Source organism: Sus scrofa, chromosome Y (assembly GCF_000003025.6).
Source record: "Sus scrofa isolate TJ Tabasco breed Duroc chromosome Y, Sscrofa11.1, whole genome shotgun sequence".
Classification (NCBI taxonomy): Eukaryota; Metazoa; Chordata; class Mammalia; order Artiodactyla; family Suidae; genus Sus; species Sus scrofa.
In genome coordinates this window covers 9,826,794-9,848,305 of record NC_010462.3, presented here as the reverse complement: position 1 = coordinate 9,848,305, position 21,512 = coordinate 9,826,794, and the positions used below count along the sequence as shown (strand labels likewise).

The following is a 21,512-nucleotide window of genomic DNA, read 5'->3' as shown; positions in this document are numbered from 1 at the left end:
CCCTCTCCAGCATTTGTACAACTATTAATATTAATAATTTCTAACGAAGATTTTAGAGAAAAAAATACTTGCTACTTGATAGAAAAAATTACTATTAGAATCCATATTACATTAACTGAACTAGGATATAACATAAAGTAAGGATCCGAAACTTCTTTGTTAGTTACGTAGGATTATTTGGTAAAACAGTATTTTCTGGTTGAGAATGACTGCTGGGTTTAGAATGAATGAATGAAAAACAAATACAGGGCATTGTAAGAGAGAGGTTAAGTAAAACTGACTTAAGTTTCTTTCTTAGGTCTAGGAACGGAGTAAGTGGAAAGTTCTGTTCGTGTAAATGAGCATACGCTCTAAAAGGGTAATTTAATTTGAACCTATTAATTTTCATTCTAAATTTTGAGAAGTCAACATAATATGTAGAGTAAAAAGGAAATCTGGTTTTCGAGGAGACTTTGTGTCTTCAGGTTTTGACTGGTAAAATAAACTTCCAGGCCCAGAAACACTCAGACAAATCATGAAAAAATAAGAGAAAAATTTTATTTCAAACATGTTCAATGGTTATGTATGCTATATAGCAAAACTTAGTTGTAACAGCAGTCACATTTCAAATCTGAATTAAGGCATAAATGTGAAACTGTTTACCAATCAATGATCAATTTCTGCTAAAATGTGGATTAAATCCATCAATATACCAATCCTGACATTTATTATAGACCTATTAATTACTTTAATAATAGAGGCTAATTTTCATCAGAAGAAAATGAAAATAACTTTACAGCTTCTAACAACAGCTTCTCCAGTATTACTCTGACATTATATCCCCAGGTTGTTAAAGAAAAATTCTGACTTTATCCAACTGTATTATGTAACTGATAATCTTCAGTCATCATCTACTGTTGGCTTGATGGTTACTCCTCTTCTTATCTGACCCCAACCAATTAAACTGCAAAATGAAAATAAAATATATCATGAATTTTAAATCCATTTCATTAGCATTAATACAAAATCTTTTTTTTTTTTTGTCTTTTCTAGGGCCGCTCTCCAGCAGCATATGGAGGTTCCCAGGCTAGGGGTCTAATTGGAGCTGTAGCCACCAGCCTACACCACAGCTACAGCAACGCAGGATCCGAGCCGCATCTGCGACCTACACCACAGCTTACGGCAACGCCGGATCGTTAACCCACTGAGCAAGGGTAGGGATCAAACCTGCAACCTCATGGTTCCTAGTCGGATTCGTTAACCACTGTGCCATGACGGGAACTCACCAAAATCTTGACATAACTGATTTTACTACTCTTTCCTCTTACAGTCAAACTTGTGTCCACAACATGGTCTTTTATAAAAGAAGTCTGTATTGCTTTCTTAGATTTTAGAGCCTTATACTTGGATTTGGCTAGCCCAAATTACAAGAAAGGCAAAGAAAAGCATATCATAAACATGCTCACATTTCTCTAAAAAAATAATATAATACCTACCCATTGAGAACCTCAAATAAAAGCACTTTGGGTCCGCTAAGGAATGATATCAATGGACAAAACACATCAACTTAATTTAAAAATAACAAAAACAAAACAAAAAACCCACACACCTCATTATAAATCCTTTTTTTCCTTGAGAAAAATTTCTTTGACAGTAACTCATATTATAATGGCTTTGAAGGGAAAAAGGTGGAGAGAAAGAAGTGAAGAAATAGAACAGATAGTTAAAAATACTTTTCTCAGAGAATGACCAGACTGGATATTTCAACTTTACGTTATAAAACACAACACAGTAAATATGGGTAAAAACTACAATTCTAAAGAATGTAAGGGAAGAAGAAGGTTAGCAAAAATGGGTTGGCTGAAGATTCCACTCCTGCTTTACTACAGAACTATTAGGAACATGACATCTGACTAAAGCAGTTTTATGGATCTGCAGTAGCCTAGCAAATGCTAAACAAAAAAAAGCTAGTCTCATAATTGAAGGAAGTTTTGTGGCCCTACTCATCCAGTGAGTACAAGCAAGAGAAAGTCAACCAATGTCCAACTCTTTCCATTGGACAAAAGGAAAGGACTAGAACTTGTTTTCAAAGTTCTGGCTTGTTTGAGGGCTGCACAAGGGACTGGTTTCTGTCTTGCCTGACTAAAGAATACCTGGAGAACTGAAGCATGGTTGCATAACAGGTTTAAGATTGCTCAAAGCAGCAATGTGAGACCAGGTGAGTAAAAGCTTCAGAGGGACTATACACTGAGGCTGACTGAGCAGAGGGATACAGTAAAATGGGGTCACAAGAGTAAACTAAGATATATAAAATAATTGTGTATATAGGAAAACTGAACAAAAGGACACAGTTCCAGGGAAAATGCATACCCAGGAAGGCCTCAGAAGACCACAACCTTTCATACTGGATTGATCAGTGAAGGTCTTCTAAGTGAAGCCAGTGTTCAAAAGACTGGGAAAAATGGCTCTTTCGTTTTTTCCTTTAAATACACAATTTGATTGGTTGACTGACAGTGTGATTTTTAGGGCTGCACCCAGGGCACATGGAGGTTTCCCAGGCTACAGGTCAAAATGGAGCTGCAGCCAAGCCTCATCTTTGACCTATGTCACAGCTCAGGCCAACACCGGATCCTTAACCCACTGAGCAAGGCCAGGGATCGAACCTGCATCCTCATGGACACTAGTCAAGATTTGTTTCCACTGCACTACAATGGGAACTCCCTAAATACCCAATTTTAAATAAAAGATCACAAGACTTATAAAGAAAAAGTGGAACATGAACGTGGTCCATAAGAGACTGAAATACCTATGTACCCAACCTATAGATTCAGAGGCCTCATACTCAATTGAGAAAAACTTTAAGAGAACTGTTTTAAATACTTTCAAAGAGCTAAAATGCAGGAGAAATAAAGATATAAATAAGGAAGATGACATACGAACAAAATAAGAATTAAAGAGAATTTATGAAAAAACTAAAGAGAAATGATGAAGCTGAAAAATACAAGGACAATAGTAAAATTCACTAGATTAATAAATAGCAGATTGCAAATTATCCACAAACAGATAACAAATCCTGAAGACAGGTCATCTGAAATTACTGAGTCTTGAAAAAAAAAGAAAAAACAATGAAGAAAACTAAACATCGGAGTTCCCATCATGGCTCAGTGGTTAGCAAAGCTGACTAGGAACCATGAGTGGCAGGTTGGATCCCTGGCCTTGCTCAGTGTTTAAGGATCTGGAATTGCCATGAGCTGTGGTGTAGGTTGCAGATGCGTGTCAGATCTGGCGTTGCTGTGGCTGTGGAGTAGGCCGGCAGCTACAGCTCCGATTAGACCCCTAGCTGGGAACCTCCATATGCTGTGGGAGCGGCCCTAGAAAAGGCAAGACAGGGGGAAAAAAAAAAAAGAAAACATCAACTGAAGAAGTTACAGACACCAGGAGGATCAATACATGTATTGGGGGGAAAGGAGAAGACAAGGCAGAGATTATTTGAATAAACAATGGCTCAGAAAGTTTATGAATGTATTCAAAAAGCTAAAGCTTCAACTAGCATAACCCAAAGAGAACCATATAAAGAGACACTGTGATCTAACTATGCAAGTCAAAGAGAAGGATAGACTTAAAAATAGCACGAGAAAAAAAAAATTATAACAGAACTTTCATAAAATCATCAATGGTCTTCTTAGCAGATACTAGCAGGCCAAAGGACAGTGGGATGATATATTCAAAATGAAGGAAATTTTTTGCACATCAATCTAGAAATTTTACTTAAAAAATTGCTTTTGGAGCTCCCTCTGTGGCACAGTGGGTTAAGGATCCAGTGCTATCACAGTTGTGGCTCTGAATAGATCCCTGGCTGGGAACTTCCATCTCTCTCTCTCTCTCTCTCTCTCTCTCTCACACACACACACACACACACACACACACACACACACACACACACGGAAAAAAGAAAAAAAGGAAAAAATGAAGACTTCCAGAGATAAAAGCTGAGCAAATTCATTATCCCTACCCCTCCTTTTAAAGAGATACTACAGATAATCCTTTAAGTTGAATTGAAAAGGTAATACACAGCAAAATAAAGCCCTATGAAAATATAATACTTGTTAAAGTAAAATCCACAGAAATGTTAGTAACCTGTAGTATTTAATTTTGTTGCATAGGAGAAAAATGACAAAAACACAGGAAGTAATGACAAATCTATACAAGAAGATACACAATATGCAAAGATGTAATTTGTTTATTGATAGCAGTAAATGCATGAATAAATTTAAAGAGTAAGCTATTACTGTACTTAAGTCAAGCTGTTACTAGTTTTAAATAGAATGTTTTAATGCTAAAATATAATATGTAATCCCGTGATAACAACAACAAATATATAGAAAATACACAAAAGGAATTCCTGCTGTGGTGCAATTGGATCAGGGGCACCTCCAGAGCACGAGGATACAGGGTCAATCCCTGGCCAGCAGAGTGGTAAAAGATGTGGCATTGCTACAGCCATGGATGGGATCTGATCCCTAACATATGGGAACATCATATGCCCTGAGGTGGCCAAATTAAAAAAATTAAATTTTAAAAAAGTAAGGAAACACACGAAAGAAAATGATGTGGTGATTTCAAAAGAACACAGGAATAAGGGTGAAGAAAACCTTGGCCAATATGGATCATGAGCATCAAAATAAATACAATCAGTAATGTTCATAATCAACTAAGTAAATATTTTTGAGTGTGCATTACAATATCTAAATAAGTAAATAATATGAAAAGAAGAAATGCTGAATGATAAATGTAAACTTATGCTATCCCCAAAGTGAAGATCAATTCAAGTACAAAAAATCAAGTGAGAAAGGGGTAAGGGCAATTCAATAAGAAGCAGGCTACTTGCAGTCAAGACTGTTTCCCCATAGACTTGTTTATTAGTGCAAGCATAAAAAGAAACTTCATAAGAGAAAAATCACATGCCTTGATTATATAAACAAAATTGGCCTCACCAATTAGATGTAGCCAGGTTCTGTATGCACTGGTGATTGCTGATAGTGACACAACACAAACTATTTAGCATTCTAGTCCATAATAAAAATCTAATAAAAATATCAAACTCAAACTGAAGAAGATTCTATAAATTAACTGGCTAGTTCAAATTTTAGTTCATGTTAAAACAAAAAGGTTAAAAATCTATCTACCATAATAAAGAGACCATAGGAACATGAAAAGGAAGTGAAATGTGTTATCCTGGGTTGGAGCAAACAAAATGTAATAAAGGACAACGTTGGAGTTCCTGTTGTGGCACAGCAGAAATGAATCCAACTAGGATCCATGAGGAAGTGGGTTTGATCCCTGGCCTCACTCAGTGGGTTAAGGACCTGGCATTGCTGTGAGCTGTGGTGTAGGTCGCAGATGTGGCTCAGATCCCGTGCTGGCGTCTACAGCTCTGATTGGATCCCTAGCCTGGGAACCTCCACATGCTGTGGGTGTGGTCCTAAAACGAGAATGAATGAATGAAGGAACTGAATGAGTGACAATGTTGAGATGGGTATCAAAATTGGAATGAGGAGATCGGGTTTTGGATTTTATCAATGTTAAGTTTCTTGAGTTATTTCTATAAGAGGGTATTCTTATTCTAGGAAAACAAACTCTGAAACATTAAGAACTCTAGATTATGCAAACTACTCAGTGGCTTAGAAAAAATAAATGTGTATGCTTATACATGTGCACATGTAATAAATAGTATGAATAGTGTATGTATATAAAAAGTCAAAGAAAACTGAAATACTATTTCTGAATCATTTGATTTTATATAGATTCTGTCTTAAACTAAAGTGAAAGCCAGCTGCAATACATGGAGTAAAAAAGTAAGCTTTACAAATCAAGAGTTGGAAACACAGGTTTTAGTTATCCAAATACAGAGCTGAGAATTAAAGCCTTAAGCACTGAATTCAAAGTATGTTTGTGTTTGTATGTGCATTATCAAGAACTAGTGCACCACAAGTAAATATGACATTCCTCTTAAATTAAAAGCAGCAAAGCCAACCAACTTACCGCCAATGTTTCTCAACTCTTCGGCTTAGGGCTATTTTTTCTCCCACTTCTGTGCACACAGGATTAGTGAGAACTATTTTGCCCAAATCAGCCTTGACTGCACTAACTCTTCCACCTGTTGAGAGGGATCCTATGTTCACCATAAGCACTTCATTCTTAGACAGCTTCTGCACCTATGGAAATAGATTAAGAAAGAATAAACACTTAAATTAAGAAAATGCTTTGCAAAGTACAGTGAGAATTGGAGAGTTCCTATCGTGGCTCAGTGGTTAACAAATCTGACTAGGAACCATGAGGTTGCAGGTTCAATCCCTGGCCTTGCTCAGTGGGTTGGGGATCCAGCAGCATTGCTGTGAGCTGTGGTGTAGGTCACAGACGCGGCTCGGATTCTGCATTGCTGTGGCTCTGGCATAGGCTGGTGGCTCCGGCTCTGATTAGACCCCTAGGCCTGGGAATTTCCATATGCTGAGGGAGCGTCCCAAGAAATGGCAAAAAGACAAAAAATAAATAAATAAATAAATACAGTGAGAATTTACAAAATAACTTCTGGAGATAAGTAAGCTATGAAGGAAAAAAAATTCTGCAGAAATTACATTATAATTTGAACTATATACATATACAAGTGTTAAATAATTATTTAGCATTTACCTAACATACACAAAGTCTAATTCTAAGCTACTTAGCATGGCACAGATCAATGAAACTTAAAATTCTAAAGAACTTATGGCAAAAATAATTTACAAAATTTCCTAAAAAGGGCAGCAAGACAAAAACACAATACATAGCTAACTGGTTTCTGAAGATCTAATTTGGTTCATGTAATATAACTAGGTACTTAAACTTCCTGGCCTCTGTAAAAATGGATAACACCTACTACCTAATTATTGGCCGTTATACTGCCGTTTGCTGCTGTCTACATTTACGACCTCAGATCAAAATTCAGATAAGTGTTTTTAAAGACTTTATGTTTCCTTAAATTACTAAGGAAAATAAATATTAAAGCAACTCCAAAAAAATGACAAATACAAATTTATAAGCACACATTCAAATCAATCTCTTTCCTACTGCTTTTCTCATGACCGTACTTTTTTCCTAACATAAAAAAAAACTTATGACCAGGAGTTCCTGTCATGGCTCCGTGGTTAACGAATCCGACTAGGAACCATGAGCCATGCTCAAAGGGTTAAGGATCGGGTGTTGCCATGAGCTGTGGTATGGGTCACAGATGTGGCCTGGATCCCACGTTGCTGTGGCTGTCGGGTAGGCTGGCAGCTACAACACCAATTCTATCTCTAGCCTGGGAACCTCCATATGCTGCAGTTGCAGTCCTAGAAAAGACAAAAAAAAAAAAAAATTTATGACCACATATATACACACACACACACAATTTTAAGTACTATAATGGGAATATGCTCAAAAAAAGAAATGTGAAATTTTAAGCACAAAATCAACCAATAATAAGGTCTAAAGAAAAAGTAGAGAATAGAATCCCACAATGATAATGCCACACAAAGGAGACTTTGTTACTATAAAAAGCAATGTTAAAATGTCCATATTGAATTCCCTGTGGCAGAGTGAGTTAAGGATCCAGCACTGTCACAGCTGTAGCTCTGGTTACAGCTATGGTGCGGGTTCCATCTCTGGCCCAAGAACTTCTACATGCCCTGGATGCCACCAAAAAAAAAAAAAAAGTCAGTATAGAATTCCACAGAATTTTGCTGTTTCTCTCACCAAGCTTAGTCTATCTTCAGATCTCTTAACGTCAAAATACACATTATACACCCCATTCCTTTTTGTCATTTTTCCTGTAACAATATGAAAATAACTTAAGATAACAACTCTGAAAAGTGAAACTGCTCAGTGTTTACCAATTTATACTTTCTCGAAAAGTATTAAGGGCTTACTCCAGTGTATCTCTGCCAACAAAACCTTACTTTTTTTTTTTTTTTTTTTTGTCTTTTTAGTGCCACACTAGCAGCATAGGGAGGTTCCCAGGATAGGGGGTCCAATCAGAGCTGTAGCTGCTGGCCCAACACCACAGCCACAGCAATGCAAGATCTGAGCAATGTCTTCAACCTACACCATAGCTGATGGCAATACAAGATCCTTAACCTACAGAGCAAGGCCGGGGATCGAACCTTTGTCTTCATGGACACTAGCCGAGTTCATTAACCGCTGAGCCACAGCAGGAACTACTACTTTTTTAAATTCATTTGTATACTAGAAGTATTACATCTTTGCCATATATGCCACAATCATTTTTTCCATTAAAAAAAAAATGAAACTCTGGCTTGGTTTATTGCTGATTGCTACATATTTCCCTTTTTCATGTAATTCCACTGTCACTACAATAGACTGTAATTAAAACTAGTTGAAATGTGATATGTTGTCTGTGTTTTTCAGTATCAAAAAGCATTTACCTTTGCTGCTTTTTTGTCTCCTTCAGTACGTACACCAAGAAGCCGTCTAAGTAGGAAATAGGAAATTTCCAATTCTGTGAAGATCTCTGGTAAAGCTCCAACTGCACCAAGCACCTGTCCCACCATTCTGTCAGCCCGGCACAAAGTGGGGTCAATTTTTGTTCCAACTCCTAATATAAGATATAAATATTACAAACTCTAATTTGTTCTTTCTTTTTGGCTATGTCCTTGGCACATCAAGGTTCCCCGGGCAGGGATCAAACCTGTGCCACAGCAGTGACCCAAGCTGCTCTGGTGACACATGCTAGACTTTAACACCGTAAGAAAACTCTCCAAGTTGTTATTTCTTAAAAAGCCTGCAAAGATAAGACTGCCCCACCAGCACACATATACATTTTAACCCAGTTTACCCATGCCATGTAACAGCTACATAATCAAAATCCCATACAATTCCAATTAAAATTGTTTTATCTTAAAAAAAAAAAAAAAAAGGGAACAATGGAAACAAATGTTGCTGGAAATTTAAAAAGAGTAAGATCCTCTTAATTTAAAATTATAAATAAAGGCAAATGAATTTTATTTAAAATAGCATGTATAAAGATTTAAAAGTACAAAGTTCATAGTGACTATGTACTTTGTAGAAGACAGACGGATAATTGTTAATAGTGGATGGCAGGTATATAGGGATGCCATTACACTATTCTAATTATATGTTTATACACTGGTATAATAAAAAGTTACAGAAAATGTTTTCTAAATTTCCTTGTCCATAAAAAAGTAAACCGGAGTTCCTGTAGTGGCGCAGTGAAAACGAATGTGACTAGGAATCATGAGGCTGTGGGATTGATCCCTGGCCTCGCTCAGTGGATTAAGTATCCAGCATTGCCATGTAGGTCAAAGATGCAGCTCGGATCTGGCGTTGCTGTGGCTGTGGAGTAAGTGGGCAGCTACAGCTCTGATTAGACCACTAGCTGGGGAATCTCCACATGCTGCGGATGTGGCCCTAGAAAAGAAAGACAAATCAAAAATCAAAAAAACAAATAAACCGCCCCCCAAAATCATATATAGAAAATAACAGGGAGTTCTGGTAGCTCAGTGGTTAACGAATCCAAGGAGGAACCATGAGGTTTCAGGGTTGATCCCAGGCCTCCCTCAGAGGGTTAAGGAGCCATCGTTGCCATGAGCTTGTGGTGTAGATTGCAGACTTGGCTCAGATCCTGCATTGCTGTGGCTCTGGTGTAGGCCGGCGGCTGCAGTTCTGATTAGACCCCTAGCCTGGGAACCTCCATATGCTGTGTGTACGGCTCTATAAAGAGAAGACAAAGACAAAAAAAGAAAAAGAGAAGGAAAATAATAAACCTGTGAGCAATTTCCCACTTGAAGAATTCACATAAAAAGCAACTGAGAACACTACAAATAAAACATTTTATGTTAACTCATAAAACTGTTACCAAACTTTTCCTATGCATGAACCTAAAATGTTCTTTATGTATAAAATATTTTTAATAAACATATAATACTTTATAATCTATAATAAACAATTCAACCACATGCACACATGACCACCCCACTCCTTCATATTCTGTTAAAATATCTAACCAGAGATATGAACTCTTAGAAAATCCATTTCACATGGAAGTGACATGAACAGGTACTAACAAAATCTTACAGATGTAAGTGAAACCCTTACCAATAAGACCCCCTGGAGCAGCATACTGAAGATCATTGTGTTCCGCAAAAAGTGAGACAATTTTTGAAAAGATTGGTTTACACATGAGTTTTCCTTCACAATCTTTGGAAACGATACCAGGTCTGACTTCTATCTCCTGGCCCACCTGAAACATGAGTAATTAAAACATGTGGGAAAACACAATTACCATTTATAGGTAAAGAATTCTAATTGGTAAATTGCTAAATACAACCACCACTCAATTATCTAGCAGTAACCTACAACATAAGTATGATTAAAAAACATTTAAAATATAAAATAGTAAAGAAAATTTGTTTTAAAAGTTAACTTTGAGATTTCATTTTTACCATACTTTTCTGATTCAGAAGTGTCAAAATCAAGTTCACCTTTAATACTCCTTTTAAAATACTACCACCGGCCACACCACCTTTAAGATCATCAACCTCACAGCCAGGTTTGTTGACATCAAAGGACCTAATAACTGGGATGGGGAAGAAAGAAAAGAAACCATAAAGCTCATCCTGTTAACTTAAACAGGGCATTTATTTAAGTTAGGTTTTGGGGGTTTTTTCCACCTAAGAAAAAAAACCAGTCATTTAAAAGACTGTACAAATATTATCTGCTTATGTGCTTATGGGAACAAAGAGATGTTTGGAAAAACATATGTCATCAGTGCTATAGGACTGAATTTTTCTTTTATATACTTTTATATTAAATTTATGTAATAAAAATTTAGTTTTAAAACTGCAAAATAATTCTTGGACTATGTGACCTGCAAGAAGTACAGTGACACCTAACAGAGACTGTGCTTCCCAATCACTCAAAAACTTTCCATAAAACACACACAAGACCCAGATGAGTGCCCAGAAAGGCTGATATTTTTAATGAACTGGTGTAAAAGAACCATAAACTTAATTTTATTAATGTTGGTATTGTAAAACTTAAGATAAAAGGAACATGAAAATCTTTACTACCTCCCCATAAACAACACTATACCACCTTAATCTTGATCACATATCATATATAAAGCAAAAAAAAAGAAATAAATGTTCCTCTTTTATATAGAATTCTATTCTTCAACCAACCTAGCACTGCCAATATAATCTTAGACTCAATCTGTCTTTTTTTGTGGTCTTTTAGAGCCACAACCACAGCACATGGAGGTTCCCATGTATGATCTGAGCTCCACCTGTGACGTACATCATGGCTCATGACAATGCTGAATCTGCAACTCACTGAGCAAGGGTAGGGGTCGAACCCACATCCTCGGGGATACCAGACAGGTTGCTTAACTGCTGAGCCACAATGGGAACTCCCAATCTATCTTATAATACATAAACTTTCAATTCTACTGAAATGGAATGCTGCCCTGGTTCTCATAAACTCATTCCTTATTTAAAAATCCAAACACAAGATTATAATTTATCATCTTTGTGCAAACAACAAATAATAAAAAATACCCTTAAAAGCAAATTACAAACATTTTGAAAAAAGACTGAGTCAGCAATTAAAAGGCAATAGTTTAAGTCCTTACCAATAAGTCGAGGTTCTGAAGTAAAGTCTCTTAGAGGTACTGGAATTTTCTTTACAATATACTCACAGACAACTTCAATATTATATTTCAACTGAGCAGAAATTGGAATAATAGGCGCGCCTTCTGCTACTGTACCTACATGACAAAATTCAAAAGATAAAATTCATCACTTTTAAAGAATCTGTTCTATACATCACCAGAGATTACTAAAATAGATACTGGCATCCCTACACAAATGTGAGAAAACTATGGAGCGCTATCATCCTGTCTAGAAGGATTACAATTTTTTTTTTGCCCTCTAATTAAATCTCAGACAAGATTTATATAAAACTGACCTAATAGTTGCTTGGCATAACTCTTCCTGTTCTACATCAGAAAATCTGGCTAATAAAGCCAGCTTTCTAACAAGTAAGAAAGTAAAATATCAAAAACAATATACATCAGGGAGTCCCATCATGGATCAGCAGTTAATGAACCCAACTAGTATCCATGAGGACACAGGTTCAATCCCTGGCCTTGCTCAGTGGGTTAAGGATCCTGCACTGCTGTGGCTGTGGTATAGGCTGGCAGTTGCAGCTCTGATTCGAACCCTAGCCTGGGAACCTCCATGTGGGTGAGGACAGCCCTTAAAAAAAGGAAAAGAACAGAAAAAAAAGCATCATGTCTTGCTGAAAATGAACATAAAGAAAACAATGTTCTAGAAAAAGGGACACTAAAGATGAAAGAAGTCACTTTTAGTTGCAATCCTGGAAACAGATACAAAGATTTGACTCTGAATAATTAGAAAATAAACTTACAAAAAAGATGCTTTCATTCATTTTACTACCACCTGGGAAATAATTTTTTAAACATCTGACTGGTGCTCACCTTGGCAGCATATATACTAGATATTGTACTGATTCAGGGAATATTAATATAGTTTCCATGTAAAGATGACACTCAAACTAAAATGTTCCATGTTTTTACTACTGTGACAAGTAATTTTTATAGAGTTAAAAACAACAACAACAAGGAATGTGTTTCCATTTGGAAGAAACCCAACTGGAACATTCATAGCATGTAACTTCTCTTCTACATAACACATGTTTTCAGTGTATCAAACTCATATTTACTACCTCTATCATCAGGCTAAAACTAGCAAAAGCATTAAGTAAGCACTGAGGAAAAGTGGACTTACAATCCATACATATACTTTGTTATTATTTGTAATTAGTATCAAAATAATTATATTAACAAAGAGATTAAATGCTTCTCAAAGGTTGTTTCATACATTTCTTGAATACTACAACATGTTACCTTGTACAAATGCAAGAATCTGTTCATACTGTTCTTTAGCCTGACTTTCTTTTACCAAATCAATTTTATTTTGTAGAATCAATATGTGTTTCAGCTTCATAATTTCTATGGCAGCCAAGTGTTCAGAAGTCTGAGGTTGAGGACAGGATTCATTACCAGCTAAATTGATGACAAAGAATTAAAACACAAACAAGATGAGTAATAAGAATCAGTCAGCACTTAAAAAAGAGACTTCTGGATATCTTAAAGCAAATTCTTGGACACCACTGCCAAGTCTTTTTGTGTGCCCATTTAAATTCCATGATTGACTTCTTCCTCTTCCTGGCCTTAAGCACCACGCTTAAAGTCAATTAATTTGGCTTCTTTCAGTCTATGCAAGGTATTTATTCAGGTATGACACATTACCCTCTGATTCTGTCCAGCTCCAGAATACTGAAGAATAGAAAAGTTGCTTAATGTAGTCTATGATTTGTAATTATCCAACCACAAATACAGACAACCACAAAGATGGCTCAATGATACCCATCTTCTGGCATTCACACCCCTGTGAAACTCTCCCTTTTAAAGGATCTAATGGAAGGGATCTAATGACATCTAACAAAGAGAAAACTGCAAAAGGGATGGATCATCCTATCAGGTTAGGTTACAAAGACTCGTTTCATAACTGGAAGCTCTTTGTCTCTCTCAAAAGAGCTATTATATCATAAGGACTGATGGGAAACTTATGGAGACCCACATGAAGAGAAACCAAGGCCAGAGAAAACTTTAAAAAAATTGGACTCTAGCTTCAGACAGGTCTTTAAATAACTGTAGTTTCTGCTGATAGATAACACTCATTATGGAACCTGAACTGAACACCAAAACTGATTTGAGTTTTTTTTTGATCAGCAGTATTTTCCATGCAATGTTATACAGTGACGCCGTAAAAGTAATCTCTGCTTCCAAAGAAGACAATAGAAGTTTCAAGTTCAGAACCCTCTTGGACTCTGCCCTATGTGCCTCTCTCTTTGGCTCGCCTTAATTTTATACTTTTTCCTGTAATAAACTGTAAGTATAACATCGTTCAGTGAGATTTCAAAATCTAATTATCAAACTTGACGATTTAGAGAATTCCTTGAATTTGTAGTTGTGTGTCAGAAGCAAAAGTGGTCTTGAGTGGACACAGGGACCTCTAAAACATCTGACTCTAAAATTCACATAAGATTCCAATAACAAAACCTCATGTAAGAAAGCACAACTCTAGTACTGAAAACTTCCACACAGCCCTTGACTTCATTTCACATAAATGAGGTTCTTGTCTTAAAAGTCCCTGTATGTTAGTACTGCAGTGACTAGCTCAGGGATATTTGAAAAATACATTTCCCATGTTCTCCACATACTACCACACCAAAAAAAAAAGAAAAAAAAAATTCTATATAAGACAGTAAGAAAATGCACCACTGTCTTTAAAAAGTAATTTTCCCCCCATACCACTAAGAATTCTGGTAAGATATCATTAGCCTCAGGTTCTCCTTTAAGTTTTCCATCCTGGCCTGGCTCCACAGTGACTATATTAACCCATTTCTGGTATCAATTACCTATTAACAGAAGAGCTGCATCCATCACTGCTGCACCATTCAGCATAGTAGCCATCAAAATATCATGACCAGGACAGTCAACAAAGGAAACATGTCTAATAACCAAGAAATAACAACCAGCTTTAAGATCATTTAACACTTAAACACACAAGTCACATGCTTCTATAAATTTAATCACTCTGAAATAATTTAATCTGGTTGAAAAATAAAGTGGCTATAACACTGATGCTTCCAGAATTTTGAAATGAGACTGTTTTAATTTAAGTGACCGAAGATCCATTACAAAACAGATAAAATTAGCTACATACACACATAACTTATCCAAAAACAGGCTTTATTAAGCTTGAGAAAACACACACATTGTTGAGATATATTATCTCTGGGTCAGCAGTCTGTCTTTCCACCCTTCTAGCAGATCTTTGTAGATCACTTTTTTTTTTTTTGGTCTTTTTGCCATTTCTTGGGCCACTCCCACGGCATACGGAGGTTCCCAGGTTAGAGGTCAAATTGGAGCTGTAGCCACTGCCCTACGCCAGAGCCACAGCAACGTGGGATCCGAGCCGTGTCTGCGACCTACACCACAGCTCATGGCAACGCTGGATCCTTAACCCACTGAGCAAGGGCAGGGATCGAACCTGCAACCTCATGGTTCCTACTCGGATTGGTTAACCACTGCGCCACGACTGGGAACTCCCGTAGATCACTTTTTAAAAAATAACTTTGTTTGTTGTCTTTTTGTCTTTTCTGGGGCCTCACCACAGCATATGGGGTTCCCAGGCTAGGGGTCTAATTGGACCTGTAGCTGCCGGCCTAATCCACAGCTCATGGCGATGCTAGATCCTTAACCCACCCATCAAGGCCAGGGATCAAACCTGCAACCTCACGGTTCCTATTGGATTTGTTAACCACTGAGCCACCGACAGGAACTCCTGTAGATCACTTTTAATTTTATATAATCACCTCAATTTTGATGAACATCTCAACAAACCCCAGGCCCTAAAATTTTGTCTATATTTTCTTCTAGAAGATTTTAGTTTAATACTCCAATGTGTGCATATTTTGAATATGCAATCAAAATGCGTGAGTACAGGCAAATGTCAAAAGAAAGTGTACATTACAAATGCAAAGCATTAGATTTAAATGTAGATTAATTTTTTTGCCTTTAGGCATTCAATTGCTCCAGTACCTGTTTGGTGAAGAGCCGATTCTTCTCTGCTGAACTACTTTTCATACTTTGCCAAAAATCAGTTGGATGGAAATAATTGGGTCTTTTTTGTTTTTTGTTTTTTTGTCTTTTTGCTATTTCTTTGGGCCGCTCCCTCGGCATATGGAGGCTCCCAGACTAGGGGTCGAATCGGAGCTGTAGCCACTGGCCTACGCCAGAGCCACAGCAAAGCAGGGATCCGAGCCCCGTCTGCAACCTACACCACAGCTCACAGCAACGCCGGATCGTTAACCCACTGAGCAAGGGCAGGGACCGAACCCGCAACCTCATGGTTCCTAGTCGGATTCGTTAACCACTGCGTCATGATGGGAACTCCCAGGTCTTTTTTGGGTTCTCTAATTTTTTTCCACTATTCAATGCCTCCCTTCACCCAGCAATACAATCTTTGTCATTGTAGCTACAAACACCTTGAAGTCACATAGACTAATTTTTTGCTATTCACTTTTCAAAGTTCTTGTGGCTACTTCAGTTCATCTTTTGAAATACATTTTAAAATATTTAATCTATATTAACAAAAAAACTTGCTTAGATTTTGATAAGAATTGCATTAAACTTGTGTATCAGTCTAAACAGAATCAGCATCTTTACTGAGTTATCTGTGAACAGAATGTATCTATCTAGATTTTCTTTGACTCCTTTCAGAACTGTGTAATTTTCACAGATTTCTGCATACGTATTGATGGGAGATATCTTCCCCTTTTTGCAATGTCTTTATTTGGTTTGGGGATAGAGTAAAGCTTGCCTCAGGGAATGAGGAAGTATTCTGTCTGTTTCAATTTTCTAAAGAGACTATGTTTGAGATCTAAGTATTTCATATTTTTGAGATTTAAGTAGAGTATTTGAAATTTTGGTTAATATATGTGTTCACTGCTAGTATACAAAAATGCAACTAACTTTTGTGTGTTAACCCTGTAGCTTGCACACCTGTAAATGAAACAAGACTTTCTTCTTTCCAATCTGCATGCCTTTTATTGTTTCTCTCTTCTTCTTTTTTTTTTTTTTTTTGCTTTTTACGGCCACACCCAGAGGATATGGAAGTTCCCAGGCTAGGGGTTGAATCAGAGCTACAGCCACCAGCTTATGCTACATCCACAGCCACACAAGATCTGAGCTGTGTCTGTGACCTATACCACAGCTCATGGGATCCGTAACCCACTGAGCAAGGCCAGGGGTCAAACCTGCATCCTCATGAATCCTAGTTGGGTTCCTTAATTGGTGAGCCACAACAGGACCTCCTTATTATCTCTACTTAAAACAATTTTATTTACACACACACACACAAAACCTTGCTGATTCGGAGAAGAACTGCATTATAACTGCAAACCAATCTGGGCAATCTGAATAGGTTTATATCAATATCAAAAATTCAATTATTAATAATCTTCCCAAACAGGAAGCACTATATAATAGCAGATGAAATACTTCCTCACTCTGTGGGACAAAGTGTTAGCACAGATTTAATTCAATAATGTATAAAATAATCACATGCTACAACCAAGTAGGATTTAACTCAGGTATGCAAGGCTGATGCAGTATCTGAATATGAATTAATATATGAACTAACCCATCATATAAACAGATTAAAGTAAAATCTTATATTTTATATCAACAGATGCAGAAAGAGCAGATCCAACACCCAATCATAAAAACAGTTATCTCCTCTTACTCACAGAGGGTCACCTTCTCAAACAAAAAAAAGAGTACCTAACAAAATCCTACAGCTAATGCAATGATTAATGGTGAGAAACTAAATGGTCTCCACTAAGATTGGGAAAAAGCAAAGATGGCCTTTTTAACCACTGTTTCTGAACACTGTAATGAAGTCATAGCTAATAAAATAAAAACAAGAAAAAGAAAAAAGGGTATTCGAATTGGAACTGAAGAAATAAAACTGTTTTTGTTTGCAAAGGAAATGACCTAAAGTGGAAAAACTGGAGGCAACCAAAAACTCTTGGAACCAGTAAGTGATTAAGGAAAGATTCGAAATTAATTAATTAATACAAAAGTCAATCACTTTCCTAAAGGGAAGCAATGGACAAGTGGAATTTGAAATTAAAAACACAAATCATAGGAGTTTCCTGGTGACTCCGTGGGTCAAGAAACCAGCATTGTCACTGCTTGGTGCAGATGTGATCCCTGGCCCCAAAACTTTCACATGCCATGGGCATGAACAAAAAATTTTATATAATAAAAATACAAGTCATTTACATTATCCCTAAGAAGAATATACTTGGGTATATATAAATCTAACGAAATACTTATAAGGTCTTTATGAGGAAAACTGCCAAATTCTGATGAAGGAAGCCAAAGAACTAAACAAAGAGATATTCCACATTAGTGAATAGGAAAAGTTATTAGCAAATACAGTCAACTGAAAATCTCTTAGCCAGAAAATGTTTTAGCAAACTACATTCACTTTAAACTCAGGTTTTAATCACTGTTTACTCTGTTAAATAGTTCAACACGCAAAAGATGTTAAAAAAGTATATTTAGCACAAGAATGATCACCTGACTAGTTTGAAGTTCCCTTTGGTTCCTGGAATGTCTGTAGGAAACTCATCAGGTGTACTACTTCCACAAGATCTATAGCATTCTGGCCGAGGACAACTTGCATCATCAAGTTTGTAAATCTAAAAGTTTCAGTGAAAAAAATCAAATCAGTCATCTGAATTATTTGACAATTCAAGTAAAATGGTGTCTCCTTCCACCGAATTCTACATACCTTAGCATTAGCATATCCAAGCTTGATTGTAATATTTCTTTCTAGTTCATTTTTGAATCTAACAGTATGAACTCCAGATATAGCTTTTACAACAGTAGATTTCCCATGGGCAACATGACCAATTGTACCTACAAAGACCAAAAAATACATGTATTTATGCATCCCACTTCACCAAACATTCTACTACAATTAGAAAAATCAAAAGTATAACTCACTGTAAATATTTCAATCCTCAACCAATAGTGATTTCATTTTCCACCCTCTACATACCCTTTTCATCACAAAACTTTCTCTGAAACATGACCAGATTACTTTTCATGCACCTAGAGACATATAAAAAATACTAGTAGAACACTATTTTGACTTCTTAATCTCACAAAATACTAGTTGAAATAAAGATTCATGAGAAACACAAATTTAGCACTCTAAGAAACTTTTCAGTATTCTGACGGAGGTAAACATACCTGAAAATACCATACCAAAAATAAATAAGAGGAATTCATGAAAACCCCAGTTTATAGTAATTAAGTACACATTAAGAGTAATGTTTTATAAATTCTTCATACCTGAATTTTTTTTAGATTTTACTGCTGGTATAGAATAAAAAATATGAGGTTTATAGTCAATCAACTTCTCTAAATTTAAAGTCTCAATTAAGAAACAACAGATAAATTATCCTAATATTCTAAGATTAAACAGCATTAAGATTTTTCATGGCTTGTTAATAACTGAGTTCTTAATGCTGTGTAACAAGAGTTTTCATCTCTTTAATCTTCTGCTAGGTACACATATAGCACATTGTCTCTCTATGTATAGTTGTCATTCCACTCCACCTACTCCTTAAGACAGGAATGGAGAGAAATGTTGCGAGAAATACAGCAGGTGATTTGCTCAGAAGGGCTCAAACGTATTCTTTACGAATTTGAATCCTCCTCTGAATTTGAAATGCACAAGAAGGTATTAAAAATCATATGAGAGAGCAGCCAAGTCATGGGAACTGCATGCAATATTCTCACCTATATTAATTGTGGCTTGTCTGCTAATAACTTCATGTGAGAGTGGCGTCAACCTGGTAACATCCTGCAATGAAACATTTTAGTTTAAACTGAAGCACTCAGGACAAACCAGAACTCTGATTATTTTGCATATGCGGCTTGCCACCACCTATTTAGCTCTCTCTTGTTTTGAAAAACAGTGTTCCTCCAGAAGTTCCCTTAGTGGCTCAGTAGTTAACAATCCTAACAAGGATCCATAAGGATGGGGTTTCATCCCTGGCCTTGCTCAGTAAGTTAATGATCTGATGTTGCTGTGAGCTGTCGTGTATGCAGGCTGCAGATGCAGCTGAGATCTGGGGTTGCTGTGGCTGTGGTGTAGACTGGCTGCTGTAGCTCGGATTTGACCTCTAGCCTAGGAACTTCGCCCTAAAAAGCAAAAAAATAAAGTGTTCTTTCCTTTTAGGAACCCTTTTTTGCAAACTCATAATCTTGGAGCTTACAAGTTGTAAAGGTTCTTTTACATTTAAAAAAAAATTTTTTTTCTGTCTGCACCAAGGCCATACATAAGTTCCCCTTCCCTAGCCAGGGATGGACCCCCATCGCCTCTGCACCCTCCTAAGCCTTTGCTGAGACAAAGCCGGATTCTTACTAAACCCCCGTCTCCCGCCGCACCGCGCCAACTCCCTATACACTCTTATTCCCATTAACTCTAGAAGATTCGGAGGGCCGAAACCCCCAATTTTAGAATTACCATGAAAAGTAAAACAGTCTCTTCCTAGATCCAAAAGGGATCACCCACTCTTCTCCCAGGTATTGGGGGGGTAGACCTATCACTTAACACGATTTTCCAGCGGAAACCTCTGGGAGTTTGCGGTGCCATGATCTAACACCCCCACCCTGCTCAGGGCGCCGCGCTCCAGGCCTTCGTCGTAACCCACGGTCCCGACAGCGTGGGTTTGCCGCTACTCAGTACCTCCTCGGAGGCAAAGTTATCATCACTTCTGGGCACACTCTAGAGAGAAACCTTACCAAGGTAGTGAGATCCTGGCGAGAAAGATGAGGCTGTCCTAGGGTCACACCAGCCTCTCCCGCCGCCATCTTGCGGTGAAAAGAAAGAAGTTTCCGTAGCTGCCTGACTGAACGCAGGTCCTTTCGTGGAGAGGCGGGGCGGTAAGGGCCAGAGGGTCCACTAAGGCTCACGCCTGGGAAAGGAAGATGATAGGTGCGTCAGAGAATGGCTCCGTGGACTTCTTCCCACCTGAGATTACACCGTGTTTGCAGACAGGCTTACCGTAAAACGCGAGACCGACTCTAAGGATCTAGCGGAAGCGAACTTGTTGGATATTTATGCAGGCAACATTGAGGGCAGCCCCAGTAAAGGACCCTCGCTGGGAGAGTAATGTCAACCAGCATCTTGCTAGCAAAGAAGTAGGCTTCTGGCATTTTTAGCTGGTAGAGTTTCCCAAAGCTGAGGAAACATTTTTGTTTTTGTTTTTCGCATGGCTCTTGCAGTGTAAATGGAGTTCTTTACCAATTCCCATAACTTAATAACGTTAGGTCTTTTAAAGTCTGGCCGTTTTGACCCAGCTTTGCTGCTCTAAGCTGCTTTTGCTTAAGACACAGTGTGTTGAGTTTTGTTAAAAGGTGAATTACAGATGGAAGACAGAGGGGAACCCTCCTGGATAAGTACACTGAATGGTTCAATGGCCAACTTGTGGCCAAAAGGAAATCTGTGGCTTTTTCTTAGAGTTCTCTGCAGGGGAGAACTCTAAGAGTTTGGGGTGGCCTTAGAGTGCACCCAGAGAGGCTTAAAAATAAACAGTTAAACCCCGAGCCGTCTTAGGGTTGAAAAAACTGTCTACTGGTCCAAGGTAGTTAAGATGTATGTGGAAGGAATGATTTCACTGAATCTACACTCTTGCATTGTCCCATACAGAGAAAAGGGCTAAATTCCTTAACTCTCTTTAGTTTACAGTTATCTATCCAACTACATTTTTGTGTACCCTGCTACTTACTTATGTCTTTAGAGCAG

General features: G+C 37.4%; 1 protein-coding gene across 2 annotated transcripts; it reads right to left on the bottom strand.

Annotated features, from left to right (window-relative positions):
* LOC100624149 (eukaryotic translation initiation factor 2 subunit 3) lies at positions 513–20,795 on the bottom strand. Of its 2 annotated transcripts, XM_005657947.3 has the most exons (13): positions 20,772–20,795; positions 20,510–20,682; positions 19,502–19,565; positions 18,486–18,613; positions 18,272–18,393; positions 14,539–14,633; positions 12,962–13,120; positions 11,666–11,800; positions 10,518–10,612; positions 10,132–10,276; positions 8,442–8,611; positions 6,022–6,194; positions 516–943 (listed from the first exon to the last, which is right to left on the bottom strand). In XM_005657947.3, exons 2-13 carry the CDS (start codon positions 20,576–20,578, stop codon positions 880–882), a joined length of 1,419 nt encoding a protein of 472 aa, XP_005658004.1. In that variant the 5' UTR covers positions 20,579–20,682; positions 20,772–20,795; the 3' UTR covers positions 516–879. The 2 variants fall into 2 exon arrangements, with proteins under 2 accessions (XP_020936588.1, XP_005658004.1); XM_021080929.1 differs by lacking the exon at positions 20,772–20,795 and having other exon boundaries at positions 513–943; positions 10,479–10,612; positions 20,510–20,659.